The following is a 12,099-nucleotide window of genomic DNA, read 5'->3' as shown; positions in this document are numbered from 1 at the left end:
ATCCCCTTAACAATTGTATGTATTGAGCCGTACTGTATTGTACCCATTCTGCAATCTGTTAAATAAAGTTTTCATTCATTCATTCATTCATTCATTCATTCATTCATTCATTCATTCATTCATAACCATCTTGCAACGTTGTTTAAGATATCAATCAAAGCATTGCAACGTTAGAATAGTTAGGATATCAATTGTGCATGAAAGGACTATATTTATATTGTTTGATTAGTATTATGAGATTCCCTGGCAGATTTCGTACTGTATAAGTGTTCAACTTGAGTTTCAGTGAACACATTGCACTCACCAAAGTCTGCGGTGGTCGAGATGTAGTAACGTTAGTCCAGTAGACTCCAGCAGCCCTTCAAACATGTTCTTTATCTCGTTTCCATGTTGTATATTAATTATCTCTCCAAGTAGTTGCTAAATGGTTTGTTAATTCGTTATTACTGCGTTCTTATTATGTAGATTCATAGCGAGCGTCCTCTTGTTGTTTACTATAGAGAGCGTCTATTTCTTTCCGTAGCCTTATTTCTGGTTTGCGCATTTCTGATTGGCCAGTGGCCACTGACTGACGCTGTCTGGTCAGAGAACGTCAGTCAGTGGCCAATCAGAAATGCACAAACCGGAAATGAGGCTAAGGATAGAAATAGACGCTCTCTACAGTAAACAATACAAACGCAGGCGAAATAAGGACGCTCGCTATGAATCTACATAAAAAGAACGCAGTAACGAACTAACAAACCATTTAGTAACGGTAACAGCGTTACTGAATTTAAAAAGTAATGCGTTAGAGTACTATTTACGGCAAAAAGTAACTTCGTTACTGTAACGTGTTACTTTGTAACGCGTTAGTCCCAACACTGGTCAACATAGACCAATGAAAGAGCACATCCCTACTGAGTACAATGACACAACCCGCAAGACAGAGGGCGCTGTCAAGCAATTCAGTACTGCAACACAGAGGGTAACTTAAGGGTTAAGTCCATGAGAGGTCATTGGCAGGTCAGCTGTAGCCATGGGCCATGAGCCACACACCTGTTAGGCTGATGCAATCATGCATCAGGTGATGCAATCACGAATGACTCTGCACTTTCACTTTGAATGTATTCCAATGAGGGCAGACGCATGACTGCATTGTCACGATGATTAAAAGCAAATGATAAGAGATGAAGCGTTGTGACTCGCACATGAGCACTTCAAGGAGTAGGTGAAGGGTTGTGTGCGATATTGTGGCATTCCGTCGACAATTGTGGCCGCGGTGACGATCGGAACAGAAGGGGGGGAAAAGCTAAATAATCTGTTTTTTCTAGAGTGGCTAGCCATTGGTGTCTATGGGGAGGAGAACCTTCAAACAAATTGTCATCAGTTGAGATAGAAATGTCCAATTCCATTTATTTTTCTTTTGTGAGCGAACAGACGTGTCATCGTTTTGATGTGTTTTTTTTTTTCTACGTCCAAAATTGAGATCACTTTCGCAATTTACCCAAGGTAGTGGAAAAGAAATTATTATACCACTCTAACTTGCAATGCATTTCCAATGGAACCGCTGTTGCGCTGTTGCCATGAGCAAGCCGGTCGTTTTGATACCTTTCACGTGTATGGGGCGTGAACGCTCTGGGCTGAGTTTTGTTTGCAAAATCGGTGGAATAAAGAAGAATAAATAAAGAATAGTATAGATTACTATAGTGTGGGTGGCAACCTGGCTTCGCCAGGTCACCCACACTAATGATGTTATTGAACTGAACAAAACTACACACAGGCTACAAACAGTGTAGTACAGTGTAGTACCCCCTAATAGGCAAAAAATATTTGAATAGATATCACTATGAAACTTTCCCAGTTTGTTATGTAGCCTACATATAAACTAAGAAAAAATATATTGCAAGTTTTCTGAATTTTATGTTTATATATGCAAATGAGGCACTTCCCCATTAAATATGTGCACATTTATGGATGCAATAAGGCAAAATGAAGTAAAATAAACAACTAAATGTGTGTTATTGACGTTTTATTGTCACTAGTTTCATAGAAGACATGTTTAGGAAGCAAAATATAACAAAATCTCAAAACCAACAAAAAAAAGTATATTTGCCTATTCACCTGGGGTGTCTCGCCTTAAGAAAGAGTGCAATAAATGATTTTATTGAAAAAATAAGAATCGTGTGAGAGAATCATGATCTCAATTCTTAGAGAGAAAAATCGTGATACACATTTTAGCAAGAATCGTGCAGCCCTCAACCATCATTGTTTATCTCAACGTTGCCACACCAACTGTGAAGATCAGAAGGTTGCCAATCTGAAAATAACCACGATTTTGTTTTTCTTAATCCCTGGAAAGCATTCTTTCTAGGAGGCGGGAGACGGAGATTGTTATGCATTCAGAGCGCAGGACGGGACTCGGTAAGCAGAAGAGACAGATGTTTAGCTACATGACAGATGGAGAGGAGAGAGGAGTTTCACTTCGCTATGAGGCAACAGTCCTCGTGCTTTTGTAGCAATGCTTTTGTAGATTCCTCCTTTTTGCTTCCTCTTTTTTGTAGATGAAAACTATTTTATTGCACTGCACTATTGCACTATTTTACTCTGTTTATTCTATTCTACTGTCTACTGCTGTGATAAAGCACTTCGTTTTTTACCCTTTTCTCGTATTGTGCGATTTTATATGTCTATTTTATGTGTATCGGTGACAATCAAACTGTAAACAAAGAGTCCTATTAAGATGTTAGATTCTAATATGAATAATTACGTGATTTAATGTTCTATGCCTTATCTTGACTTTGTCTATTTTGCTGCTGTCTACTTTATGCTCATTTTATGCCTATTCGTTTTATGTCTGCACTTTATGCATTGCTCTTGATCTGCCAATTTTGTGCTCATTTTATGCCTATGTCTTTTTCACTGCTGTGAAGCACTTTGAGCCGCAATTCTTTTTTTTATCCACTTTTTCTCCCATTTTCTATTTTTCTCCCATCCCAATTTTTCGTATCATCCAATTCAACCCTCCCCTGTCTTTGAACGCTGTTTCTTGCCTCCCACAAGCCGGCTGCAATGTGGACTAAGTCATACATAGCACGAGTCCCCTCCGATACTCGAGGTAACAGCAGTCGCATCTTTTCACCTGCGCGGCTCGATCTTTCAGCGTCAGGGGTCTGGGCTTTGGAGGGGCCCCGCCCCCCGTCGCTTCCAGATTCTACTGCGCAGGCGCACCAACCGACCTGTAGGAGTCGCTGTCCACAACGCCCGATCCCCACCCATCAGTTTCCCTCCCCCTAATACTGCCAATGTGTATTAGTACGGACGACCAGCTAAACTGAAAGCAATGTGGAGCGCTGGGCTCGAACAGGGAGATGATCTGTTTGAGCCCAGTCTCCAGTATTCGTGGTGAGCGCCTTGCCCACTGCACCACATAGCCGCCCTTTGAGCCGCAATTCTTGTACGAACGGCGCTCTACAAATAAAGTGTATTACTATTATATTCAAATTTCTCCTTTCCCCATTGGAATTTCAAGAAGGAGCCGTTAAAAAAAACAGCAGGAGGCCCTAAAAGCGGTAACGGCGGCAGCGCAGGCCGTAGAGCCCCCCCCACTCCTCCCGCCCCTTCTGCCGCCATATCTCTCGCGAGATCGCCACGGGACGTTGATTGATACGAGGGATTGGGAGGAGATGAACTTGCGGGGGGGAGGGGGGGGTGTACATTAAAGGTGCCGGCGCAACCCCAAAGGAGCCTTTGATCTCGGTAGATTGATACCTCTCTGTGTTTATCATAACAGCGCCGGATGAGACGGGGGGCCAGATTACGGCGCGGGGAGCAAAGCGGTGTTTACAGTGGCGCTCTGTGGAGTCGGCCGAGCTCCGACGCGGCTGTCAGCGGACCACTAAACACGGATTAATCCGGCTAATAAATGAAGAGGTGAGGGGGCTCTCCCCTGGCTTCTCTGAGACCTTTCATAAACTCCCACTGGATACGAGAGGGAACTTTCAATCCAATCTATTTTATTTTATTTATTTATTTTTTTACTTTTTTTTCTTCTCCAGAGCAATGAAATGTATTTTCTTTTTTTTTTCTTGGCTACTTGTATTCGTTCATCCAAATCTCTCTCTCTCTCTCTCTCTGTGGATATGTGCTTGCATTTGCACGTACACATGACATATATGCCCATGTGCATCCGTGCATGCGTGTTGAACGCGCGTGTGTCCATGGATGTGTGTGCCTGGCTTATAAGACAGGCAGAGGATAGTCACTCTAGCCTCTGTTAGGACAGTCACCTGTTGTTGGTTGGCTGTTTAGAGCCGTGGTACGCAGGCCTCAGCCTCCCCTCCCCCTGCCTCACGTGGTCAGGTAGGAACCTTTCAGCTGCCTCACGCGGTCAGGTAGGAACCTTTCAGCTGCCTCACGCGGTCAGGTAGGACCTTTCAGCTGCCTCACGCGGTCAGGTAGGAACCTTTCAGCTGCCTCACGCGGTCAGGTAGGAAGTGGAACCTTTCAGCTGCTTCACGTGGTCAGGTAGGAACCTTTCAACTGCCTCACGCGGTCAGGTAGGAACCTTTCAGCTGCTTCACGTGGTCAGGTAGGAACCTTTCAGCTGCTTCATGTGGTCAGGTAGGAACCTTTCAGCTGCCTCACACAGTCAGGTAGGAACCTTTCAGCTGCCTCACAGTCAGGTAGGAACCGTTCAGCTGCCTCACACAGTCAGGTAGGAACCTTTCAGCTGCCTCACACAGTCAGGTAGGAACCTTTCAGCTGCCTCACACAGTCAGGTAGGAACCGTTCAGCTGCCTCACACAGTCAGGTAGGAACCTTTCAGCTGCCTCACACAGTCAGGTAGGAACCTTTCAGCTGCCTCACAGTCAGGTAGGAACCTTTCAGCTGCCTCACACAGTCAGGTAGGAACCTTTCAGCTGCCTCACACAGTCAGGTAGGAACCTTTCAGCAGCACAGCCCACTTTCCCACAAGTGTATTTTTTGTATTTATTGGTTTAAAATACAGAGACATATTATTGAGGAACATTTACTGTAAATATGCCAGTTTAGCCAGGTTGGCAAATTTTCAACTGTAGTCTCTGGGGCAGGTGACATGAGCAGTACAATAATTAAAACACAGTAGGAATCAGTAGGTTACAAGCACATGACAATACACTAAAATACATTCAAATACATCACAACCCCTCAGTTAAAATGGTCGCACACTTGACCATCTCTCAACCATAATTTTAAGTTAGATTCAAATTTTATTTAAACTAGGGATGCAGCAACAATAACAAAAATGTTGATTCCAGTGTTAAACACACAGAATGCCTATCCAACAGGTTACCTCTACTGAACTGTATACTTATTATTAAGACTATTAGTATCGGGGTCGTTGGACAAGAATGATCGAGTTATGATCCTTTTTTCCCAGGGAGATCTAACATGCTCCTGAATGTGCCCAGAACGTAGAAAATCAAGTCACTTTGCATTGATTGACTCTTTTTTACACTTGGTATAGGATTTTAGTAGAAGTTGAATTCAGAGAAATCCTCTGATTCTGATACCCTGCTTTAGTCCGGTATCGACCCCAATTCAAACGCCGGTGTACTTACCGGCGCGACCTGCCCGTCCACGTTTAATCAACTCCCTCATCACTGTTATGAGTTGATATGCTTTTTTGGGGGGGGGGGCTTGTTTCTGTATACACTCGACTGTAAATGAGGGAACCTCAGTTGCCTTTCGAGTTTAAATAAAAGGTTTGAAATTTAATGAAACCTCTCCAACTCTTTACCATCGATGACGGAATCACTTTTTGAAAAACCAACTTTTCAGGAATAGTAGAAATAAAATAGATTGCAGAGCATGTGTGTGTGTGTGTGTGTGTGTGTGTGTGTGTGTGTGTGTGTGTGTGTGTGTGTGTGTGTGTGTGTGTGTGTGTGTGTGTGGTGTGTGTGTGTGTTAGGGCTGAGCCCAAAAGTTAGAAGGTTCGGTCTTTCGTTCTATAAATTGGCACTCGAATATTTATTAATGGGTTCAAACCTCAGCAATTTTTTTCAATTTTAGATTTTTATTTATTTATTTATTTTACATGAAAAATATATATCAGAATGTGATATATATATATCATAATAATAATAATAATAATAATAATAATAATAATAATAATAATAATAATAATAATAATAATAATAATAATAAAATAATAATAATAATAATAATAATAATAATAATAATAATAATAATAATAATAATAATACATCGATTTTATATAGCGCTTTTCCAGGTGCTCAAAGACGCTTACCGGAATAATTATTTAGGAGCATGTTTTTTGCATGATTAAAAACCAGCGACAAGCGCACTTCTCTTAACATCCATGTCTGTACCGCTGCTGCTTTCAGTTTTGCACATTGGAGACAAAAAGCATTTTCAATAAGCAACGCGCTCTACACGCAACACTCTACATGCAACACGCTCTACACGCAACACTCTACATGCAACACGCTCTACATGCAACACTCTACACGCAACACGCTCTACGTGCAACACTCTACACGCAACACGCTCTACATGCAACGCGCTCTACATGCAACACTCTACATGCAACACGCTCTACATGCAACACTCTACACGCAACACGCTCTACATGCAACACGCTCTACACGCAACACGCTATACACGCTCTACACGCTCTACACACAACACTATCTACACGCTCTACACGTAAAACGCTCTACACGCAACACGCTCTACACGCAACACGCTCTACACGCAACACGCTCTACATGCTCTACACACAAAACGCTCTACACGCAAAACGCTCTACACGCAACACGCTCTACACGCAACATGCTCTACGCGCTCTACACGCAACACGCTCTACACGCAACACGCTCTACATGCTCTACACGCAAAACGCTCTACACGCAACACTCTCTACACGCAACACGCTCTACAGTCTACACGCTCTACATGCAACACGCTCTACACGCAACACGCTCTACACTCAACACGCTCTACATGCAACACTCTCTACACGCAACACGCTCTACATGCTCTACACTCAACACGATCTACACGCAACACGCTCTACACTCAACACGCTCTACACTCAACACGCTCTACATGCTCTACACTCAACACGCTCTACACACTCTACACGCAACACGCTCTACACACAACACGCTCTACATGCTCTACACTCAACACGCTCTACATGCTCTACACTCAACACGCTCTACACGCAACACGCTCTACATGCTCTACACTCAACACGCTCTACATGCTCTACACTCAACACGCTCTACACACAACACGCTCTACACGCTCTACACGCTCTAACACAACACGCTCTACACGCTCTACACACAACACGCTCTACACGCTCTACACACAACACGCTCTACACGCTCTACACGCTCTAACACAACACGCTCTACACGCTCTACACACAACACGCTCTACACGCTCTACACACAACACGCTCTACACGCTCTACACACAACACGCTCTACACTCTACACGCTCTAAACGCAACATGCTCTACACGCAACAGACAACACGCTCTACACACAACACGCTCTACACGAAACACACTCTACACACAACACACTACACACAACATGCTCTACACGCAACACGCTCTACACGCAACACGCTCTACACACAACGCGATCCTACACGCTCTACACGCAACACGCTCTACATGCAACCCGCTCTACACGCAACATGCTCTACACGCCACACGCTCTACACGCAACCCGCTCTACACGCAACATGCTCTACACGCCACACACTCTACACACAACACGCTCTACACGCAACACGCTCTACACGCAACCCGCTCTACACGCAACATGCTCTACACGCCACACGCTCTACACGCAACCCGCTCTACGCGCAACATGCTCTACACGCCACACACTCTACACGCAACCCGCTCTACATGCAACACGCTCTACACGCAACACGCTCTACACTCTCTACACGCACTACACGCAACATGCTCTACACGCTCTACACGCAACACGCTCTACATGCACAAGACATCAGCCTCCTGTCACATGGAAGGGAACATATGAGACTTTGCGCTGGACACCTTGGTTACAGCAGGACACATGGATTTCGTGCCGCTTTGTATCGCAGTGTTTATTTATTTATTCTCGTAAAAACTCTAGATAAAGTGACCAAAAAAAATATGGGCGGCTAGGTGGTGCAGTGGGCAAGGCGCTCACCACCAATGCAGGAGACGCTGGGTTCGAGCCCAGCTCTCCGCATTGCTATCAGCTTGGCTGGTCGTTCATACTAATACAATTGGCAGTATTAGGGGGTGGGAAGCTGATGGGTGGGGATCGGACGTTGTGGACAGCGACTCCTACAGGTCGGTTGGTGCGCCTGCGCAGCAGAATCAGGAAGCGACAAGGGCGGTGTGCCCTCCCACGCAGAACCCCGACGCTGAGAGATCGCGCTGTGCAGGTGAAAAGATGCGACGGCTGCTTCCTCGAGTACCGGAGGGGACACGTGATGCAAGGCTTCGTCCACATTGCAGCCGGCTTGTGGGAGGCATGACCTAACAGCGTTCGAGACAGGGGAGGGTAGAATTGGACAATACGAATAAATTTTTTTTAAATGCGTATATATGTTCTTGCGTCTACGCTGGCCTGTGTGCTTTCTTTTATATATCTCATTTGATAAATGTGTGTGTGTGTTTGTTTATGCCTGAGTACGCTTGTGTGCACATGTCCATGCACGAATGCATATGTGTGTGTGTGTGTGTGTGTGTGTGTGTGTGTGTGTGTGTGTGTGTGTGTGTGTGTGTGTGCATGTGTGTGTGTGTGTGTGTGTGTGTGTGTGTGTGTGTGTGTGTGTGTTCTACTGGCTGTCGGGCCACACGGCGGTAGCCCCCCCCCCATCCCTCCCCAAAGACCCTCCACCTCTCACCTTCTGTGCCGCCTTGGACGGGCCCTTGTTCTTGCTTCCTTTGGGGCGGCCCCTCGGCCGTTTGGGGACAGGCTCTCCAGTGGGCTCCTGGGGAAGATGGGGGGGTGAGAGGAGGATGAAGAGAGGGGGGGGGGGTGGAGGGGGTTGAACATGAACATGGGTGTTGAGGACAGTGAACAAAGCGCATAGATCCACCCCCACCCCGCCGCGCAGCCGCTGCCCCTACCCCCTCCTGCATCACCCCCCCCCCCCCCCACTCTTTTGGGCAAAGACAGGGTCCCTTTTCAACAATGTCCTCATTTACTGGTGGTCTCCCATTTTGGTCTGTGCTTTATGAGTCAAGACGAAAAGAGGGACAAAGGTTGTGTGCGTGTGTGTGTGTGTGCGTGCGTGTGTGGTCATTTGTGCACACACCACACTTGAATGAATGAAAACGAGTCTGAGCCAGTGTTCCGTTTGAAAGTGAACTTCACAAAATATCACACTCAACCACACAGACGTTGCTTATACAACATGCACCGCATAAGAAAATAGAAAGAAAGAAAGAAAGAAAGAAAGAAAGAAAGAAAGAAAGAAAGAAAGAAAGAAAGAAAGAAAGAAAGAAAGAAAGAAAGAAAGAAAGAAAGAAAGAAAGAAAGAAAGAAAGAAAGAAAGAAATAATTATTTGGCAAAAAGGTTAGATCTATCTTTTGTCCATGAGATGAGACTTTGGCTTTGGTTCATTCTCAAAACATGATGTAGATCCGGGAGTGAAGATGCATGGTGTGTTTACAGTCTGACATTTGTTTCAACAGGCTAATAGTTTCAAAATACTCTGGACTAAACTCACAAACTGCTTCTATTTGTTATCCGTACATGTATATCCTTTAAACGGTTATTTATATAAAATAATCCACAGAATACTTAGATAGTTTCCTCTTATATACTACCCATAGTAATGCCCTAACTAAAAACAAACAAAAAAAGTGGGGATTTTGGTCGATCATTCATGTTTACATTGTTGGCAGTGGACTCATTTTAAGTGACTCACCGTCATGACTTCCTTTATGCCATGTGAATCATATCTATAAACGCACCCACATGAGCACATGACACGGGACGGGTGACTCAACAGATGTAATGGAATAACTTCATAATTGCACTCAACTACATACTTTTCCTTCGACTCATATCGATTAAAAGTTTAAAAGTAAACATATCGGCCATGGCCGGGCGGCAGCCCAGTGTGCAGTCGTTATTGAAAATGTGCATTCATTCCACGGTCGCAATCTCAATGCATATATAGGCTGCGAACATTATATGAAAAAAAGATATAATAATGAAAAAAAAATTATAGAAAAACAAAAATTGACATAATTGCAAAAGCATTTGATTACTAAAAAATTTAGACTTGTTCACAATCACAACACCAGCCAAACACACCGAAAACCTCAGCCAAGAAGCGTTTGTCTAAAATTGAAGAGCAGGCTATAATATAGCAGCAACACCCCTTCCACGCTCTCTAAGTGACCTACATGTAACCGGCCAATTAGTCGAAGACGAAATCCATGCTATTAATTTCTACAAAAGCACGTCCATTGTTTATCTTTGCAATGTTGTTTCAAATTCTCCGAGACCGGCACCACGGCGTATTTGATTTCACTTGGTCTCGTTTCAAAGCAGCTCTATAGTTAAAAGGACCCCACATGCATTGCGCAAGCAGAGCCTCCTCCACCACAACACAACACAGTCCAAAACAATCTGGAGCTCAGAACAAACACCCGAGGAAACAACAACGGCGAGATGTCATGCTTTGTCTGTCACAGTTTGCAGAGACACCAACAAAAAAAAAGTCCCAGCTCCTTTTTAATAATAATAAATAATAAAGACTCGCAGCAACAATGAAGTTGCGCTCCATGCAGAAGAAGCGCGTCTCTGGGACACAGAGTGACAACAACCGCGGCACAGCCTGGGTCTCGAGCAGGTTAGTTGGATAATAAACAGGCGGGTATAGACGTTCAAAGACTGACTTTCTGGGGTTTCCTCGGTCGGCCCGGTCGTCTTTTCTGAGGCTCGGTGGCGGCTGTGGTTGTCTCTGAGTCTGCCTGCTGGGAGGACCCCGACGCGGCTTCACCGGCCTCCTCCTCGTCCCCGCGTCCTGCGCTCATTGTTCCGCGGAGCCGCACTGTGTGTTCCTCTCGCTCCCTCTCTGCACCTTCCAGGCTGCACCACAGTCTGGAGCGGGGCGCACGCCGACCGGACGTCCTGCTGCTGCGGATCACGGGAGAGAGGGGGATCCTAGTCTGCTTGTGGAGCAGGGTTCTGTTTTTTTTTTCTTTTTTTTTTTTTTCTCAGGGTGAATATTTTAAATAAAATTAAAAGGCCGAACAAAATGGTGGTGGTGGTGGGGGTTGAAAGGGAGGGAGGGAGGGGGGGTAAAACAGACGATTATTGAGTGTATTTAAAATGGCAATTTTTATAGGCCTGTTGTCCACTTGCAGCTCTGTGCAGGAGGGGGAAATGCCTGTTCCTCTCTCGAAGTGGGTGGGTGGGGGGGGGCTGCTTTGGTGATAAAAATAAGCCAATGATCAATTGGAATTTGGGTTTTGTTGTTGTCGGTGCAGACGAGCTGGGGAGCATTTAGAGAGAAGCCGATGACTGTCTCAACTCCAAGCGCCGCGCAAAGACTGACAAATCACAAAGTATAGCCGGGAGGGGGGGGTAAGATTTTTGCACGGATTGGCTAAAGAAAAACGTGGGCATAGTAAATGCATCCACACAGTCCACACGAAACCACTCCACTCTGAATGAGGATGAGGTATCATTAAAAAAAAAAAAATTAAACCACTTCTCTCGTGGGTGGGTGGGTGGATAACACGGGGTCGGGGGGGGGGGGGGGGGGGGGCCAGGCAGGAAAAAAACTGGACAGTCGCCAGAAAAAACATGAGAAATTCTGCGGCGCTAAGAGGAGAGACCACATCGAGAGACACACTCACGTGTCCAGGACCAGGACCATTCATGTTACTGGCTGCAGTCATCGGTGTTAACCCTTTCACTGCTACAATACACAGAGGGTTAACCCTTTCACTGCTACAATACACAGAAGGTTAACCCTTTCACTGCTACAATACACAGAAGGTTAACCCTTTCACTGCCACACAACAGAAGGTTAACCCTTTCACTGCTACAATACACACCTTTCACTGCCACACGACA

At 45.1% G+C, this 12,099-nt stretch overlaps 1 protein-coding gene across 1 annotated transcript in view; it reads right to left on the bottom strand.

Annotated features, from left to right (window-relative positions):
- The window catches only part of hmga2 (high mobility group AT-hook 2), a gene marked incomplete at both ends in the record, with an annotated part of 206,204 nt that extends 195,153 nt beyond the window's left edge, over positions 1–11,051 (bottom strand). The window contains 2 exons of the mRNA XM_084330966.1: positions 8,905–8,991; positions 10,914–11,051. Of these exons, the coding sequence (XP_084187092.1) occupies positions 8,905–8,991; positions 10,914–11,051 (225 nt within the window). The remainder of the gene's footprint in view (positions 1–8,904; positions 8,992–10,913) is intronic.
- Between the last annotated feature and the right edge of the window lie 1,048 nt (positions 11,052–12,099).

This window comes from Notolepis coatsorum, assembly GCF_963971535.1.
Source record: "Notolepis coatsorum genome assembly, chromosome: 15".
NCBI lineage: Eukaryota > Metazoa > Chordata > Actinopteri > Aulopiformes > Paralepididae > Notolepis > Notolepis coatsorum.
Note: the sequence above shows the minus strand (reverse complement) of the source record. Positions and strands in the feature narration are given on the sequence as shown.